This window comes from Carassius carassius, chromosome 40 (assembly GCF_963082965.1).
Source record: "Carassius carassius chromosome 40, fCarCar2.1, whole genome shotgun sequence".
NCBI lineage: Eukaryota > Metazoa > Chordata > Actinopteri > Cypriniformes > Cyprinidae > Carassius > Carassius carassius.
Genome location: NC_081794.1, coordinates 4,954,507 through 4,975,272, shown reverse-complemented (window position 1 = coordinate 4,975,272; position 20,766 = coordinate 4,954,507). Strand labels below are relative to the sequence as shown.

General features: G+C 39.3%; 1 protein-coding gene across 3 annotated transcripts in view; it reads left to right on the top strand.

Annotated features, from left to right (window-relative positions):
* The window catches only part of LOC132122007 (protocadherin-15-like), a 252,976-nt gene extending 248,743 nt beyond the window's left edge, over window positions 1-4,233 (top strand). For 2 of the 3 annotated variants that reach the window (XM_059531803.1, XM_059531802.1), the window contains 3 exons: window positions 470-599; window positions 1,353-2,800; window positions 3,518-3,634. In XM_059531803.1, coding sequence (XP_059387786.1) covers window positions 470-599; window positions 1,353-2,780 — 1,558 coding nt within the window. In that variant the 3' untranslated portion in view covers window positions 2,781-2,800; window positions 3,518-3,634. Of the gene's footprint in view, window positions 1-469; window positions 600-1,352; window positions 2,801-3,517 lie in introns of all 3 variants that reach the window. The other variant, XM_059531804.1, reaches the window with a different exon arrangement.
* The last annotated feature ends 16,533 nt before the right edge of the window (window positions 4,234-20,766 follow it).

Sequence of the window (20,766 nt, the reverse complement as noted above, 5' to 3'; positions counted from 1 at the left end):
AATGCTAGCCATGTTTTCTTACTGCCTTATACAGTAGGTTGTACAAATGTGATCAGTAGCAGTCCCCCGCTGTATACCACATTGGTCCAAATGAAAACCTCTATGGTACACGCTAGTGAGGATCGATATAATCCTGAATTTCAACTTGTTTCCTGTTAAATGGGCTGTCTCAGCTGCATTTGGGTTCAGACAGCATGCTGCTCCCCAAGAACACTCAAAGTCCTTAATGGTCTGTTTTGACCTTTTCCATACAGTGTTATGAGGTTATGTTTCTAAATCTTAATAATTGGATTTCCAATTATATTTTATTATCCCAGAACTTTCATAAAGTTTTAGTTTTGATTTCGGGGACTGTTAAGGATAAAGTTTTTGCTCATTTATTCATAAATGTTTTGCATTTGTATGTGTGTGTGTTTGTGTTTGTGTGTGTTTGAGGAATATACAATAATCTTGTATGCCTGTATTTTAGTTATGACTTGCCTCAGTATGGGAGTCGACGAAAGCTGATCTCTCCAACAGGGATGTATGATGAATATGGAGAGGTGATTATGGAAGATGATGGCAGCTACTATTACAGCCCACATGAATCTGAGGGAGAGGTAAAACAACTAGTACAACATTCAGTATTTTTTAAATAAGTTACTTTTATCCTGCCTCTAGTTTAAGGCCCTTGCACATGACTCATGTCAGGGTTTCAGTGCTTTTGGCACCTTGACCTTCATTTGAAAAGCATTGTAAATAGCAAGGTAAAAAATGTGTGCACATTAAAAGTAATGACATCCAATGAAACATGTTTGAGCCTAGAACAGAAAAACTCCTGCTGATTACTTTGAATCACTGTAGAAAGAAAAAAGGCAAAAATGTTCTGATATGCTTTCAATGATGTTTCAATGTAAACAGATAACACATAATCAGTCAGTATTGTCTAAAAGGTGGCCCTCACACAAGGGTACATTTTCTTCAGGGTGCAGGGTTGGGGTGATTTGGGGTCAGTTTGCAGAACATGGTTAACCATCTAGAGCAGGCATGGGCAATTCTGGTCCTGTAGGGGTTCAGGATACTTTCCTACAGAGTTCCTACAGAGTTCCTAATTCATTCCCTCCTCTATCATGTTATGATTTTTGCTGATACCAACCATGAATTAACTTTGAAAGGTCAGCAGCCATTCATGTTAATGCATTTGGATTCAACGTGGTACTTGGGGTAAGACTGTACCTTTACGCTTCTCTCAGTGCTTTGTGAAATTCTGACATGGGTCATGTGGAGTCACAAAGATGATGGGAGATCTGAACTGTTAATTAAATATTCTGAATGATAAAAAAAAAAAACCTGGACTGATATCAATGTAATAGGTTGCTAGGCAAGGCAGAAGGCCGTCTCCCCCTCCTGGCAAGGCTTCACCACGAAGGCCCCCTAGACAAGCTTTCACAGAACAACCTCCAAGGTTTGGACAACACTTCCCTGGACTAGTTGAAGGCATATCACACCCTTACATGTCAAAGGCTGAACCTTCACTCAAAGCACCTATAAAACTCGGCCAAATGTTTGACAGAAGATCGAGCACAGCTCCATTCCACCTTCCATGGAAGAACAATAGAATATTTCCGATTGAAGTTCCAGAGGAGAAAGGAGGAGGTACTGATGACCCCAAAGCAATCGCAATGAAACATTCAAACAGTGTTGACAATGGCATGGTCATTGATGGCAACTATTTCCAGACTAAAGAAACCATTCCTTCAGCAAAGACAAGACTTGGCAAAGTTTTGAGTCAGATGAACATCTTTGAAACATTGGAGACTCAGAAGAACTCACTGAGCAGCATTAGTGGGACTTTAGATCATAGGAGTAATGGAAGAGGCCCAACCTCTTGGTCACTCAGCGAGTCAGAAAGGAAATCACAGATAATTCCTAGTGATAATGTGGAAAGTGAGCAAGAAAGAAGTAGGAGCAGGGAAGACATCATTCAACAGTCTTACACTGGAAGTGCCATGTCATTCACACCTCACCATTCACACAGACTCCAAGAAGGTGCCCATATGAGTAGTTTAGACTCTGATGATAATCAAGACCAGAGTCCTCTTGATTCAGACAGAGAGAGCCAAACAAAAATTCAGCTAGATGACACTGAAATAGAGTCAAAGACAGAATCAGATTCAGACCAAGACACAGAGACTGAAAAAGAAACTGAGACAGAGCAAGAGTCAGACACTGAGAGAACATCAGAGACAGAAAACGAGTCAAACTCAGAGGAAGATAGCAGTGGAAAAGAAAGTTTCAAATCGAAGGATAGAGGAACAGTATCATCTGTCAGCTCTTCTCAGCCCAGAAACAGCAGCACAACAGCCCAGAGATCAGCAACCTCTACCTATGAGAGAAAGAGCAGCAGATCATCATCAGAACCTGCAACTACATCTACACACATGAAAACATTAGAAGACTCCATCCTAAAAAAGGATGAGGATGATAAGGAAGACAGAGTGCAGATGGAAATAGGCCAAAGTAAAGATCCAAGGTCCTCTAGGTCTAAAAGCAGTAATTCTCTGGAGAGAAGACATGATTCAAACTTCCACAGCATGAGCAAATTCTATATAACAAGCAGTAGTGTAGCAAAGGCTTTAGAGATCGACAAACTATCCCCTATAGATGAGAATGAAGAAGGAGAAATGACTCCAGAGAGAGGTGGTAGTTCCAGGTCTTCAGATGGAGCAAGAAACCTTGAAGTAGACGGGGAGGATGAGGAGTCTAATTCAAACACAACTGAGACTGTCGGAGCCTCCTGAATTATAATCTGATATGTTCAGTAAGACTGGCCATTGCCTTTATTTCTTGTGTTGATCTTTTTATTGGCATTTTGAATGCCTTCATCTGGTTGGAGATCTTTTTCTTGTTTTCCCCTTGCTGAGCACAACTTGGCATTTCTACTTAACCTTTGTTGAATAACATGCATGCTGTTTCATCTGTAGTCTTACCTTTAGAGGTCACCCTTCAAAATTAATGTTCAGATCAAAATTAGGTTAGTTTTTGTTGTTTTCTAAATATCCTGTAATCCAATGAGATTGGGTCCATGAGCACATTACTTTTAATGAGCTCATGAGGGGACATTAAGTGTGTGTTGGTTAATTTTTAATGATGATCAGTTGTGGTCCAGGGGGGAATCTTCTGGGGAAGCTAATATTTAAATTGAATATTCATCAGACCTGCTTTATTTATTCTGATTGTTATTTTGATTATTAACACTTTATAACAATCTTTCTGATGAGCAAACTAATATTTGATATATATTTATATATATATTTAATATACATAAAAATAGCAATATACATCTTTTTGCATTAAATGCATTTTGTATGCACGCTACTAAGAAACCAATTAAAACAACAGTTCATTTTATATCATTACTTGTGCATTTTTTAGAAGACTTTCCTCCTTTGGCCACTGTTGTGTGCTGTGTAAAAATAAAAAAGTATGTTATTCTTAAGCTGTCATTTTACACAGTCATTTTCTTTATTTTTTTCAGTATGGTAGAAAAAAGAGGATCAAACTTATTGTAGACCGTGAGTACGAGACCAGTTCAACCGGAGAAGAAAGTGCATCAGAATCACACAGGAACCGCATGTCTAATGTGAACAGCCACAGCAACATTAATGGGAGCATATACTTGGCCCAGAACGGCTCAATAATCCGGACACGACGGGTCGCGCACACCAACAACATCAAGCTCAACTCTCCAATACGACTGGGAAAGCACTTTAAGAAACTAGACAAACTTGCTGTCACACACGAAGAGCGAATCCCTTTAAACAGCCCCGTAATCACAGGCACATCAGGTGAACAGAACCTCACAACCAGGCCCTCCAGTGGGTCCCTGGACTCCAGCACTACAGGCCCAGAGAGTATCGCTTCAAAATCAAATGTGGCAAAAGGAGGGGGTGAAAGAACACAAAATCGGGATGAACAAGAGTCCACAGTGGACAGTCAGGAGGTGAGGGACCCTTTAGGATCACACAGTGACCGCACCCAGTCAGATGAGGAGGAGCTCTGGATGGGGCCTTGGAATAACCTGCACATACCAATGACAAAACTCTGACTACTGACATGCAGATGCTCTATTGTCTTAAAGAACTTGGGGGGTATGGGAGGTTTCAGGCATAAAATTATGAATCTGCAGCATAAAATGATGAATGATAAAATGATAAAATTGCACTTTCATTCAGTATTATATTTGCTTTTTTTGTGGCCAATGATTGTTGCATTCATAAATACCTTAAAAATCCCATTGGCCCATTGATTGTTGCTTATCCTTTTTATTATTATTATTATTTTTTTCCACAGATGTATTTATTGTATGCTTTCATACATAATTTTTGTGCTTTTTATAGTTTCAAATGCAAAATCAAATGTCTGCTGAAGTGTATTTTTAGTAAATAGTCATCAATAAAAATAACTGTGATGAATCTAATGTGCATTTATGCACTGTACATTTGCTTAATGACCTTGGGTTCAGGTCCGGTGACTGTGGAGGCCAGGTCATCTGGCGCAGCACCCCATCACTCTCCTTCTTGTTCAAATAGCCCTTGATGCCTTCAGTGTGACTCTACAATTTTCATAGTCATGAAAATAAAGAAAACTCTTTGAATGAGAAGGTGTGTCTGTACTGTATATATATATATATATATATATATATATATATATATATATATTTATATACACTCACCTAAAGGATTATCAGGAACACCATACTAAAACTGTGTTTGACCCCCTTTCACCTTCAGAACTGCCTTAATTCTACGTGGCATTGATTCAACAAGGTGCTGAAAGCATTCTTTAGGAATGTTGGCCCATATTGACAGGATAGCATCTTGCAGTTGATGGAGATTTGTGGGATGCACATCCAGGGCACGAAGCTCCTGTTCCACCACATCCCAAAGATGCTCTATTGGGTTGAGATCTGGTGACTGTGGGGGCCATTTTAGTACAGTGAACTCATTGTCATGTTCAAGAAACCAATTTGAAATGATTCGAGCTTTGTGACATGGTGCATTATCCTGCTGGAAGTAGCCATCAGAGGACGGGTACATGGTGGTCATAAAGGGATGGACATGGTCAGAAACAATGCTCAGGTAGGCCGTGGCATTTAAACGATGCCCAATTGGCACTAAGGGGCCTAAAGTGTGCCAAGAAAACATCCCCAACACCATTACACCACCACCAGCCTACAAAGTGGTAACAAGGCATGATGGATCCATGTTCTCATTCTGTTTACGCCAAATTCTGACTCTACCATCTGAATGTCTCAACAGAAAATGAGACTCATCAGACCAGGCAACATTTTTCCAGTCTTCAACTGTCCAATTTTGGTGAGCTCCAAATGCTTTGCTGCATACCTCTGTTGTAACGTGTGGTTATTTCAGTCAAAGTTGCTCTTCTATCAGCTTGAATCAGTCGGCCCATTCTCCTCTGACCTCTAGCACCAACATGGCATTTTCGCCCACAGGACTGCCACATACTGAATGTTTTTCCCTTTTCACACCATTCTTTGTAAACCCTAGAATTGGTTGTGCGTGAAAATCCCAGTAACTGAGCAGATTGTGAAATACTCAGACCGGCCCGTCTGACACCAACAACCATGCCACGCTCAAAATTGCTTAAATCACCTTTCTGTCCCATTCTGACATTCAGTTTGGAGTTCAGGAAATTGTCTTGACCAGGACCACACCCATAAATGCATTGAAGCAACTGCCATGTGATTGGTTGATTAGATAATTGCATTAATGAGAAATTGAACAGGTGTTCCTAATAATCCTTTAGGTGTTTGTGTGTGTGTGTGTGTGTGTGTGTGTATATATATATATATATATATATATATATATATATATATATATATATATATATATATATATATATGAATATTTGACTGTTTCTACAAGACAGAGAAACGTGCACGTCAAATAAACATTCCTGGTATGAAACCTTTTCATTTATCCTTGTTTTCATCACTATAATGAAAAGAGAAAGCACATCATTTTGCTTGAAGTTAGACTATCAAACTTTTAGGTTGCAACAACTATTAATGTTACTTTGTACATTTTTCATATTATATGTGGAAGAATCTTATGGTCTAAACTTATTTTTTCATTAACCTTAAATCAGAGAAAATCTGACTAGCTACATCCAGAACACTGATAGTAAGAATAAAGTCCTAGAATTAATATTTTATCTGAATGTTTTGACAAAACAGCCAATCCATATTCATTCTTTAAAGAAACAATATTTAATCCTGTATAATGAAAAACTAGAAATTAAAAATATTCCGTAGTCTACCCTTAATTCATGTCTATGCTAAAACTTTGCTAAAAATTAACCAATGCCCAAAGTCACTTCACTTGCCAGTCACCATGATGAAATTACACACTTCAGCTTTGAAGGCAGAAGTAAAGAAACACTAAACCTTGACTACTGCAAGGCGTTTTAGTAGTCAGGATGTTAAAAAAACATTGGATTTGCACATCTGCCAAACTGGCAGACAAAAAGATTGTGATTGTTTAATGCTGCTAGTGGCACAGAAACTACGTACACACTTCACCTTTAAAGGGGACCTATATGCCCTTTTTCACAAGATGTAAAATAATGCCGTGTTTCCACCGCAGGAACTTTACCCAGGAACTAGGGACTTTGGCCTGGTACTTGGTGTGTTTCCACCGCAGGAACCAGGAACTAAATAAAGTTCCGGATAAAAAAATGCCCTTCAGAAAGTCCCTGCTGGCAAGGTGGTACTTTTTCAAAGTTCCGGAACTTTCGGGGGCGGGACTTGGACACTAAACATCCTGATTGGTTGAGTTCACGCAGCACTGGTTGAGTTCAACCACCATTTATTCAGATCACATTCAAAATATTACTGTTATTGTGTCATGAAATGTAATTTTTAAAGTATTTCAGGCGAGAATGTAGTTGTGTAAACCTCAAATCCGTGGTTTATTTATAAAGACAGTGCCTATTTAAATATGTGTTTTGCCAATCTCAGAGACGGTGAGCTCCATGCGATCAGCGGGAGCTCAGTGCTTATGTATCACTGTAATGGCTGTATATATATACACATATCTCTGAACTAACATTTCTGCAGCTGTTATTATGTTTAAATGAAAACTAAAGCAGTAGTCAAGGCGAGCTGACTGATGTTATCAAGTACGCTGCTGTTTGCAGATTAACCGAACTTGATTCGTCGCGGACATCACACTCCCGAATCGAATGCACAAAGTCTGAACTACCGAGGATGCACATCCAAAATCAGCGTACTTTGTATTGAGAAACGCGCGCAGACCTACATCACGAGTCTATTTGCCTAATCTTCCCGATCCTTTACTACGCTGTGGAAATGCAGAAAGTAACAGGTCTTTGGGGGAATAAGTTCCTGGGGAAAAAAATTCCTGGTACAAATGTTCCGGGAAATGGTCTCTGATGTCCCCAGAGTGTTCATGTGAAGTTTTAACTCAAAACACTTTACAGATCATTTTTTATAGCTTGTTCAAATTGCCATGTCGCATCATTTTCGTGTCTTCCCCTTTAAATGCAAATGAGCTGGTGCTCCGAGAGAAGAGGGCGGGCTTCAAGAGCTCAAGTACCCGGAAATACTGGTGCTAGCCTTTGCGAATAAACACTCCACTATTAGTACATGCCTGTTATCTTTACACACTGGATTAAAAGTCATCTGATTGTACTGTGCATAAAAAAATGCACTTTATGAATTACACAGACGGGAGCACGGTGCAATAAAAAATAACTCATGGTGCCATGGCATGCTATTACAAACTTTATAAGCCCCACTTGTGATTATGAGCTCGAAAGCGGGCGACTTCATATTGCTTTCATATGCAATTTTAACTCCCATTTTCCTATTCACAATCATTCTGGTACCACGTGTAGCTTTAGCAACATTAGTCTTACAGAGTGCCAAGAAGGTCTTTCAGAAAGGCAATTTGGAAAACTAACACATGATACTTCTTCTGGAGCTGTAGCTGGATCATGAACAGTTGACACTTCTCCATCCTTCAGGAAAAACTTTTGTGCAAAAACTGCTTTACACTGACCCTAATTCACAAAGCAGTCCGGTGTAAATGATTCATGCAGACATAAACGAATTTCGGTAGAGTTGAGGGAGCATCTTCTTCAAAATGAATCCACCTCGTCTTCAGCAGCTCAGATTTCGGAGTAAATGGAGAGAGCTATGTGGATTCATACATACAGCTACAGAACACCTAAGTCGTGGCCTGGTGGTTAGAGAGTCGGACTCCCAATCGAAGGGTTGTGGGTTCGAGTCCCGGGCCGGCAGGAATTGTGGGTGGGGGGAGTGCATGTACAGTTCTCTCTCCACCTTCAATACCACGACTGAGGTGCCCTTGAGCAAGGCACCGAACCCCCAACTGCTCCCCGGGCGCCGCAGCATAAAAAATGGCTGCCCACTGCTCTGGGTGTGTGCTCACAGTGTGTGTGTGTGTTCACTGCTCTGTGTGTGTGCACTTCGGATGGGTTAAATGCAGAGCACAAATTCTGAGTATGGGTCACCATACTTGGCCGAATGTCACTTCACTTCACTTCACTAAAGCGCTGGGGAGACATTCTCATCAATGCAGCAAGTACAGCAACAAGCTGTGTTCAACTCACTGTGAACTCGTTCGGGGCATTTCTATGTATAAACGGCAGTGTCTGTCAGCTTTCGTGGGTGAGGCCTGTGGCTAATGTCACGTCACACTAGCAGCAATGCTGAACACATGTAGTTGGGAGACACTGCTTTTTACTTACGGGGATTAGAACAAAAGGAGTGGGTGGATTTTTAGCATTATAGGGTGGTTGTGTACACACACTGCCAAACACACAAGCAACATGTGTCATTGAATTTTGCAAAAGGCAGAAAAAGAGAAACACCAAAGTTCGAATACACAAGGGTCACGAGAGAGGGAGACAAAGACAATTCCCAATGGACACACTTACGGCCATCTCTGAAATTCCCTTGGCTACCACTGTGACCTTAACCAGCGATCCTCTCTCTTCAATTTCCTGTCAAATTAGTTTAATCAGATGATGCCTTAAAAACAACCCAGACCCCTAGCTATCATAGGCTAATCCATCACTTAATGTCAGAAGAAAGGTACAACCAGGTTACGAGTGTGAAACCATAAAATGAATTAGGCTTAGCCTAACTGGTTATTGAAAATAGTTCCTTACCTAAAAAAAAATATTTTCATGAAAAAAAAATGCATGTTTAAGTATTTTATGTGTTCCAAATCGTGATCGTCTCAAAAATGAACATCATTTACTCACTCTTGACCTTTCTGAACGACTTTATCTCTTTCGTTGAAACAAGCCTATTACCATGTTGACTGTGCTTTTTCCATTCTTTTGAAGTGAATGGTGATGAACGCTGTCAAGATTCAAAAATGATAACACGAGACACAATAAAAGTGAGGGGGGGAAATGGCTTTGTGTGAGAAACAGACGCTTGAAATCTTCCCTCATGTTCCCGAGCACGTGTTTTTCTCATCTTTGCCACTAGCTGGCATAAGCGTCCAATTGTTGAAAATCAAATCAGTATATAATGTCCACTGTTGCAGTAAAACGGTTCTCCACTAGGTGGCACGATAATCTTATATTTGTGCTATTAAAATTTCTGACACAGGCTATGTTACTTTGAAATATTAGTAATTTTAAATAATTGTTCTTGGTTCAAGAAACTTGTCCGTTCCTGTCAGTCTCAATTAAGCTGGCACCTTATTTAACTGAAAACTTATCAGTCTAAAACTTATGAATAGAGATAATTCTTTCTCTTCCATATTCCACTAACAGCCCTTGGGGGACACACTAACATCTGAATCATAGTATTAAAAATGCCAGGAGCAAGAAAAACACGATTATCTTGGGCTTGGCTAAGTAATTACACTTTAAACGATTATCCTTGCCTGATGAGCGCATGTTAATAACGTCCTGAGCTCTTTGATCTCCAGATCATGATACCAGCAGTGCATTATTTCAAACAAACATCCAAAAAGTAAATAAAGTCAATAATTACAAGCTGGCGTGTATGTTATTACGGGTACCTGCCCACGCGTCATGGACATTTAAAATTCTATAATTAACCGTCAGATCAGAGACAAAGAGAACGTTTCAAAGTATTAAACTGCACATCCTGGAGCCAATGTAAAGTGTCAGGGTGTGTGAGCATGTCTTTAAAAAGGACTAAATACATAAACACACACACTTTTTTACCTTCACTCCACTGGCCGCCATCCAAGAGCTCCCAGCCAGCCAGTTTGGCCTCTGTCAGTGGTTAATGGGTTTGTGGTCATGTTTTAAATGCACTGAATATGGAGAATACATCTGACGTTCTCAGTGTCAAGCTGAAGATCGTTTTGATTGCAGTAATTAAGTCTTGATGCCTTTGTTGTCTGAAAGACTGTGCTTTTGTTTTCGTTGGACACGAGCGACAGGCGTATATTGTGGCCCGAAGGCCTAGAGTAGCGCAGCAGCCTAATTCATGAGACCAGACATAGCAACTATTTTTGTGAACTGTGTATATTTGGAGCCATTTTTTTTGGGGCTAGTTTTTGGTTTCCTAAACTATATACTAAGTGTTCCTCTTCCTGTGTAATTTATATACGTACAGAGCAAGTTAGTATTTGAAAGATGTTTGTGATCATCCTGACGAAAAAAAAAAAAAAAAAAAAAATTCGCACACACTGCTGCACTTGCGAACATGCCGCATACTCTCGGAGAGGAAAAAAAATTGATGGCATCCCACCCAAGCATTTTATTATTTCTGAAAGGCAGGGCATATAGAAAAATATAAGTTTGGCAGTCTGGCTCTCGTAATGAAGGGGTTGATCAGGCACGGCTCCAGTGCAGACATTTGAAGATATGCCTTGGCCATCGTGCCACCGAAACCAGTAATATAGCATGTCAAAGGAATATAGAAATGAGTAGTATGGTCCTTCATTTGCCGTCATGCATGCTGTTCGTACCTGCACGCTTGTTAGAACTCCCGCTTTGTGTCACATTTGTTGAGTGGAGTTGACATTCTGTAAACAAACCCATACCTGCTGTCAACAGCCGAAACATTGTCCTCAGTTGTTTTTTATTTTTATTATTATTTGTTTAATCCACCTTATTTCCCCATGAGAGCGTCTGGTTTCCAGTGTCATTCACTTCAAGGTATTTTTAGCTGTACAAAACAGCTCGTTTTGCTGCTGGATATTGCAAACTAGTGTGTCTTACCATATAATGTTAATGTATTATCTTAATGATGAACACATTGGTTTGTAATGAAAACAGTTTTACCGTTTACTACACATTGTTATTCTTCCCGTTATATTTCTACAGCAGCTAATGAACCAGATGTCTCGCACATTCACAGAAAACAGTTAAGGCTAGACGTAACATATTATTTTCTATATATACAGTACTGTGCAAAAGTCTTCGGCCACTAGTATTCTCACCAACAGCAAAAAATGGTTTCAAGGGAGTTATTTCTATGTTTTGCTTTAGTGTGTCAGTAAGAAATATCAGTTTAGATTTCCAAAAAATATTTTTGCCGTTAAATGTAGTAATCCAGTGAGAGTTTTGTTTGCACAAGGAGTCTGACAGCAGCCAGTGCTCCACACAGAGATCTGATCTCACCAGCATCACTCTCTCTGGAATTACATGAAGAAACAGAACAAACTGAGACGGACTCAATCCAGAAGAACTGTGGCAATGTCTCCAAAATGCTTAAAAAAAACCTGCAAAGCTACAGTACTGTACAAAGTTTTAGGCACTTGTTTAAAAATCCTGTAAAGTGAGGATGCCGTCAAAAACAAGGCCATACATAGATTTTATTAATTAACTTCAATTAAGTTAACTAAATCAACATTTGGTGTGACCATGCACACTATGCGTTAAAAAAAGCTTTTGTCCTACACACAAAAATAAAGGTGCTTCACGATGCCATAGAAGAATCTTTTTGTCTTAAACGTTCCATAAAGAACCTTTTACATCAGAAGAACCTTTCTGTTTCACAAAAGGTACTTAGGGGTGAAAGAAGGTTTTTCAGATTATAAAAAGGTAAGAAAGAGATGGTTCTTTAAAGAACCTTTGACTGAATGGTTATTTCTAACCAAAAATGGTTCTTCTATGGCATTGCTAGAAGAACTTTTTGAAGCACCTTTATTTTTAAGAGTGTAGGTGCACTTGCACATTGTTTTTCAGGTAGCTTTGCAGGTAGGTTTCTTGAAGTGTCTTGGAGACATTGCCACAGTTCTTCTGGATTAAATAATGTTTAGAAATGTAAACTGATATTTACTACTAATACACTAAAGCAAAAAATAGAAATAACTGACTTAAAACCATTTTTTGTTGGTGAAAATACTAGTGGCTTAAGACTTTTTTTTACAGTACTATATATATATATATATATATATATATATATATATATATATATATATATATATATATATATATATATATATATATATATGGTTTAAAAAATTGTTCACAATATAATATAAGCCAAACCTTTGGATCATATGATCAATATATATGAACTAATGTTTAACTAATATTTATTTTATAATTTGTGTTGTATTTATAGTTAATATCGGGTTCTTCTTAGTGTACAATAGGCTTATGATGAACTGGATGTTTTATTTTGTTGCAGGAGGTTTAAGTTTGTTTGACATAAAAAACTGTATTAAAGCCATATTTATTTCAGCCTCTGAAATAAAAACCTGGCACTCAAGGATTAAACATGCTCATTACACAGTGCATAAAATTTTGAAGATGCACGTTAAATGCAGTAATTCATCATGCAGCCTGTTTGTGTTTTATTATTATTCATTTTGGCTGAGTACAGCTGACAGGGCCAGATTTCATAGAAATGACATGACTGTGTGTTTATGCCTGTTTTCTGTTACTTATGGTTTTATCGTAGTACAAAGGCTGCAAATCTAATTCCTGGAGTGACGCCCCATCCCTCCAGTCTGCTTTAAATGTGCTTTAGCTACTGGGTGTTCTCTGCAATGAATCAGCCATGGAGCTCGACACAGCGGTGCTTGGCCAGCGGCCTGCGAGTATTAATGTGCACTGCGGCATCAGCGGGGCCTCTAGTTAAAGAGAAATGAGATGAGAGGAGTTAGGAGCTCTGCGGTACAAGCGCCTGCTGGACTGAGGTTAAACGCAAATCTTGAAATGAGAATTTGACTATCTGCTCTCATAAAAGCCTCAGTGAGGGCCGAGCGCGCGAGAGAAACCGCGGCGTCTCTTTCGCTGCTTGCTTGCTGAGAGCAAACAGAAGTCCTGTGTGCTCGCCAGCCCTCTGCGGGTGTTGATTTGCCTCTCTGTTTTGTTTTTTTTTTGCTTACCCGAACAGAATTTCATTGTATGTCATCAAATATTGAACCCATTTGTCCTTTGCCACTACCACCCCAGTGTCAGTGAAACAAACAAGGCATTAAACCTATCCCTGCAATTCTAGCTTAATTCACACTATGAAAGGTGTTAACCTGCAGTTAACTTAATGAGCTGTTTCTACCTGATTTATGCCATAAAAAAAGTTATGTTGTATAAATTTAATTGTTTAAGCGATATTATTCTCTTTTTTTCACTCAAATAGCGTAAATAACAGAATCATGTCTCAATAAAGCATTGCCAAGATATTTAGACAAAAGTTTTTAATGTTTTAAAATTGTTTTTCATAATTTTCATTATATGGACCAGGGTTCATATTTTTTCTTAACTAAAATGTAAACCATAAATAAAATGTGTTACTAAAAACAAAATTGACATACATTATTAAAACACATTAATAAATAAACAAACATATTTTATTTCAGCTAGTTGCCAAAGAAACATCATTTTTGTTTCGCCTAATTTGAAGTACTAAATAAATTAATTCATTAATTAATAATTAAATGAATGAATTGATAAAAAAACTACATAGACAATAATTATAATGATAAAAAAACACAACAAAATTACTACAACTAAAATAGAAGTGAAAACAGAAAATAGAAAATATAATTACATTCAAATTATAAACTATAATAATAATATAGCAATAATAATAAAATATCACTGTTATGTACAAACAAACTTATTCTTCAAAAGATAATTTTTTCCTAACAGAAATAAATGTAAAACATCATGAAGATGAGTAAATGATGAGTGAACAACCTACACTACCTTTGTCTTTCAAATAAAATTTTGTAATGAGATAACATATTCTCTGGCATGTTGGAGTCTTTTTTTAGGCCTTCAGGGAAAATAAATGGAACAAACAAAGGCTGCTTAAAAAGTGGACTGGTTTCTGGTCAACTGAACACTGTAGTGTGCATTTAATAAGCAATGATGTTTTTGCCTCTCCTACCACATAAACAGTTACAATTTCAAGATTATGGAACATGATGAACCATAAATCGTAACTGGCTCAAACCAGGACCCTGACCTTTAACCCTCCTTCAGCTGATGTTGCCATTTGCCTCCTGAACCCACACGACAGTCATGTTTTACTAGCTAAAGTTGAGCATCAGCTAATTGCTGGAGTTTGAATTTGTTGTTTTATGGAGTCATTTTATCTGATGCTACAGGAAAACATGGCCCTTGGACAGTGAAGGCCAGTGCTTACCAGCTCAGTGTGATGATCCTGAACTATGCAACACCAGTTAAACATTGAGTGCTCAGAACTGCGGTTGACTGCGGCGGGATTCAGCGCTTGTGTCCTGCTGCAGCTCTACACTTTATTCTCCGTTTATCATGGCAGTGCGGAGCCTGGCGCCGCTGCCGCCTTAATGACATTGGTTAAATGACATTAACATCCCCGTTCTGAGGTTTGAACTCTAGTTTTGGGCGGCTGACTTGTTTGTGTCTCTAACATATGATCAAAGAAAAGAGATTTGTACTGAGATTTCGTACCCATGAATTTTTTGGTGAAATTTCCCTTTAATTTTTTGACTGGCAGTCAAAAGGCAACATGTTTCTGACACACAAAAAGTGTCTAACATGTTATTGCACGCTGGCCTACAATCGGCAGAAAGTGGTTCACATCCTCAGGCAGCACTGCTCCCATCCATCAGTGCCGTGATAGGGAAACAATAGTGGGCTGTTCTGTTCGTCATCGGGTCTGTTTTGATCTCTCTGTAATGCTAATGAGGCTATCAGTCAGTCCAGCCAAACCCACTCTCCCCAGTACATATTAAAGCACCTCGAACATCATCTCAAATGACTCAACAGATGGGTTCCTGCTGAGCATATGTGATCTTTGAATACTGATTATTGTAATGTAACTTACAGTACATTGGCAGAGTGATCAGCTAGTTATGGCAGAATTTATAGCTGGTCTGGTGACATTATTAGACCTGCCAATATAAACTTTATTGGTAAAGTACAGGAAATACATTGGCTGCCAAAAAGTATTTGGACACTTAAAGGGATAGTTCACAGAAATATGAAAGTTCTGCAATCATTTACTCACTCTCAGGTTGTTTCAAACTGGTATGAATTTATGTCTTCTGCTAAATAGTAATATAGTAAGTATAGCAAGTGGGTAATCGAACAGTTTCTGGACACCAATGAACAGTCAGCAACTGTTTGATATGAATGTAAGTGAATGAATATGAAGTAGGATGTATGAATGCCATTATGAATGAAATATCAAACCAAGTCGTGTTTTTCTTAAAAGAAAGTCATTCACCTTTCAAGGAGGCATTTTTTGGCTTATATATATAGTGAGAATAAAGACACAGTGCCTGGCACACTCAAATCTTTCATAGATGTGATGAATAAAAGTCCAATATAAACAAAAAAATTTTACACATTTTGCACTCTACTCAAACTTGCATCATTAAGAATTTTTAACATGTTGGTCAAGTGACCTTCATTCAGGATTAGCCTTTGCAATTAAATTGACTGAAACATTACTAATCAAATTTGAGATTTGCAGATTGGTTGGATTTACAAGACAATACTGTTGAAAATTAAAGCGATACTTCACTCAGGTAAAAAATAAAAATAAAATGCATAGGTGTCAGGAAACAGACCGGCACAAACAACAGCTGTTCGGGAGGCCATGGTGGCACCGGCAGTTTGAGAGGCAATGGGACGAGCTCTGGAGGGTGCTCTGGAGCAGCGAACATTGGAGGGCACTCTGGAGCAGACAAACATAAGAGTACAGGAGTCGGGTTAGGGATTTTAATTTCATGGAAGGAACGGCTTTCTTAATCCAACTAAAGACATAGCTGCACTCCTGGCCATTATGAGGCAACTAGGCTTATTTAAAAGGGGAACTAGAACTAAACCAAATGTTGGAGCAAATCTAGGATTCTGGTCAAAGGCTGGAGTCTTAACTGGACTCTAGTCAGGGGCTGAAACAAACACCTGTCTCTGGCTGAGGGCTAAAATGTCCTCTAGACTCTGGTCGGGGTCTTGGGCCTGCACTAGACCTTGGTCAATGGCTGGGGCCTGTATTCGACTCTGGTCTGAGGCTGAAGCCTGTTTAGGACATTTTTCCCGGGCTGAAGCTGGTACGTGACTCTGATCAGGGTCTGAAGCCGGCATTAGACCTTGCTCAGGGGCTGAGGCCAACTCTGAATTCGGGACAAGGGTTGGAGAATGCTCTGTACTCTGGTAAGGGGCTTGAGCCTTTATTGGAAGCTGGTCAGGGCCTGGAGCCTGCATGGTATGGAACCAATACCCTCTCTGGGCCAAACTCAGGATTAGACTCGGGGGCAGAAGTTCTCTCTGGGCTAAACTTGGGAACAATAGCCCACTTTGGGGTAGACTTGGGAACAGCAGCCCTCTCTGGGCTAAATTCAGGGACAGGGAGAAATTTTGGGAGGGTCTCTGGCACAGAACTAGAGTTGGGGCTGGAGACTATGCTGAGCTTTGGTCAGGGTCCGGAGCTGCGTCATGTCTGTGCACAGTCACAGGGATCACGTCTGAGGGGATTTCTCGTGCAGACATAAGAAGGTATGGTGAACTAGGATGAGAGGGGTTTATAAATGGAGATTGTGTGGGCACTGGATCTGACTTAGGGACTAGACTACAGTAAGTTATGGAACTGACACAGGGACTGGAAAGGGCACTGAGAAAGTCTCTGGGATGGTTGCCACTTGAGTTCAGAATGGGTACTGTTGGCTTTAACAGGTAATGCTTCCAGAACAGCAGCCATAATGTGTGATGTCTAGGCTTGGGTACCGAAATCAGAACACAGATTTCAGTGCCTCATTTCAGTGCCACATGAATGCCTGCGCATTAGATTTAAATATTTGTCCTGGTTATCCGAAATGGATGTAAGAAGCATTGGCGTTGCTAGGCCATTTTTAATGGGGCTACAGCAATTAGCTACATAAACTGTACAAAAATTTCAGTGCACTTTAAATTTCATATAAAAACAGCAGCAGACTTGTCTCTTCTGTATTTCAGCGTGCTTTTCAATCTGCAGACTGCTACAGCGCGGCGTGAGCAGACTTAAACAGAAACGGAGGACACAAGGTGTGTATTAATCAATAAATTGTTATAATTTCTGTATCTGTGCAGTTCTTTGTCATAAATACAGTTTACAAAAGGTCACGAGGAAGAAATCGATTTCCCATTTAACTTACTGTAAAGTTTTCGCTGCGATCACCACTCACCACACCACAGATGTTTTCTCCAGCAGAAATCTAGCCCTTAACGCATACTTAATAAAATGATCATGTTGCTGTTTTCATTTAAAAATTTATATAAAACACATTACAGTGAATGTGGCATACCATACAGCCGCTCACAGAAGTGATTCAATCAGTGACAGAGAGCACTCAGTCAATTCACTAAATATCAGTGATTGACAGAGATACAGGTGCATCTCAATAAATTAGAATGTCGTGGAAAAGTTAATTTATTTCAGTAATTCAACTAAAATTGTGAAACTTGTGTATTAAATAAATTCAACGCACACAGACTTAAGTAGTTTAAGTCTTTGGTTCTTTTAATTGTGATTATTTTGGTTCACATTTATCAAAAACCCACCAAGTCAACAAATTAGAATATGGTGACATCCCAATTACCTAATTATGCTGATCTGACAGTTGTTTAGAAGACAATCATTGACACCCTTCACAAGGAGGGTAAGCCACAAAATTAATTGCCAAAGAAGCTGGCTTTTCACAGAGTGCTGTATCAAAGCATGTTAACAGAAAGTTGAGTGGAAAAAAAAAACTGTGGAAGAAAAAGATGCACAACCAACTGAGAGTTCAATATTTGTGTCAACCGAGAGCCTTATGAGGATTGTCGAGCAAAATCGATTCAAGAATTTGAGTGAACTTCACAAAGAATGGACTGAGGCTGGGGTCAAGGCATACAGACATGTCAATGAATTTGGCTACAGTTGTCATATTCTTCTTGTTAAGCCACTCCTGAACCACAGACAACATCAGAGGCTTCTTACCTGGGCTAAGCATCAAAAGCACCAAAAGTTGATTAAATGACCATGGTGCTGATGTGCTTGACTGGTCAGCAAACTCACCAGACTTTCCCCTACTGTCAAGAGGAAAATGACAAACAAGACCAAAAAATGCAGATGAGCTGAAGGCCACTATCAAAGAAACCTGGGCTTCCATACCACCTCAGCAGTGCCACAAACTGATCACCTCCATGCCACGCCAAATTGAGGCAGTAATTAAAGCAAAAGTCGTGTTCTAGTGGTTAGAGAGTTTGACTCCTAATCCTTGGGTTGTGGGTTCGAATCTCGGGCCAGAAGATTTGAGTTTCAAAATTTGAGTTGAATTACTGAAATAAATGAAAGTAAAAGACGCTTCTTAAACCAAAGTGTGTGAATATGTTGATATTCATGTGGGGGGCAAACATGCATTCGTTTTTGTTAATAAACATTTTATATGCTAGTTTGTCATTGTATCTTACTGTTTTATTGTTATTGTGCTTTTAATTGAATCCATCTTTTGTTTTAGTCTTAAAAAGTGAAAGGTGTATGTAACAGACAATTATCTTTTCTTGTAAAACATGAAAAGACCACGAATTCGAAAGTGAAAGCAAATATACAGTATAGCTAGGTGGTGCATTGGAAAAGGGGATCATTTCCTGTTTCCAAAATGCATCACAGAGTGCTTGAAAAAGCTGTAAACTAATTCCACATTGCACAAGGTGCAAACAACTTTACGCCTGTTTCACACATACTCTGTCTGCAGTGCGTATGCGTTGCATATTTTTTTACGCACCATGTTAACGGATTCCAGTTGCGTTCCAGGAGCGTTGTGTCTGCAGCAGTGCAGCGATCGTTTACGTACCGAGTAGCGGACTGCAAACGCGTCCTGTGTGAAAGCACATCGAGTCCGTGCTGCACCACATACGTAACGCACACGGACTGCATACGCACTGCAGATGGAGTATGTGTGAAACAGGCGTGAGCGGGGCCCCGGTGAAGGTTGTACCAGTGGGCCCTGTTTGAAATTGTTTCATTTGTATGTTCGTTTATTTGTATTTATTTGTGCTATTTACACAATGTTTAAGTTTTTTTCAAGTTTGTAGGTGTCAAGGTACAGAAACCAAATAATAATATGTGTAATAGCACTAGATAGTCTTCAATGTAAAAATGAAATATAAAATCAAACCTACATTTATTCAGACACCTTCAACATTTCTCACATTATTACAGTTTTGCTATATATATCAAAAATAATATCTGGTGTCTGAATAATTTTTTGTTTGACTGTTAAAACTACAAAGTAATTCAGTCAAGAGCAGTGAGTGATTTTCTTTCATTTTCTTGGATTAACATTACAGCAGCCAGTAGCTAAATTAGGCGCGGTCACTTTAAGAGATGATGAACGCATCCAATTTAATACACATCCCATTTTTTTCCTCAACTGTTTACTTTCACTTAAGAAATAACTGACAGTTTTTTCGAGCATAATTTCCAAGGTGGATATTTTGACATATTTTGTATTTATTTGTCGGCGCAAGAGCAAAAATAAGCAAATTCGACGTTCAAGTGTTTTGAGACGCCTTTCTTTGCGTGAGCCCTGACAGAACACCGCGACTACTGAATTGGGCTCTTTCGCATCTTTTTGTTTGTTCAAACTGCGATTTATATTTGTTCGTTCAGGTGCAGGAGGGACTTCGAGGAGAACTTCGCAGAAGAGAGCTCTGTCCAGTGTCACTGTCTGTGATACGCGGCTCTATCTCGTGCGCACCGAACACAGCGAGAGTAACCATCTACTCTGTTCAGCTTTTCCGCGTCTTGTGTTTGGATGCTTTAATGTTTAAATCGACAAGCGGTAAGGCTTAAAATCACGTGAAAAAGATCAGCTTTCTTGGCGATGCGCAGCAGTGGCCCATCAACTGTCCTGAGCATCTTTTCAGGCTGGCCTCAGCCAGTCGGTTACATAAAATATCAAGGTGAAAGTCATCATAGCTTGCTTAGTATAGACCCAGCTCTCAACCCAACTTTGAGAATAGATTAATGGCGGTATTTTTTTATCGCCCGATAAGAGTCTCACGTTAACGCAGCACGTTAACGCCGATAACGGCCCACCACTAATATATATATATATGTAATTGTTTAGTTTTTTTTGTTTTTTTCACCGGTACCATTTTACAAGTATCGGTTTGGCACCGGTACCGTAAAAAAACAATGGCCCTGTCCCAAATGGCACACTTCATGTTGACTTTCAGTCTCGTGGACTTAAATTGCGCGTGCTCACCGAGTCTATGAGTCTGTAGGCCGTCCTATTCAGCATTTTAATGCTCTGAAGT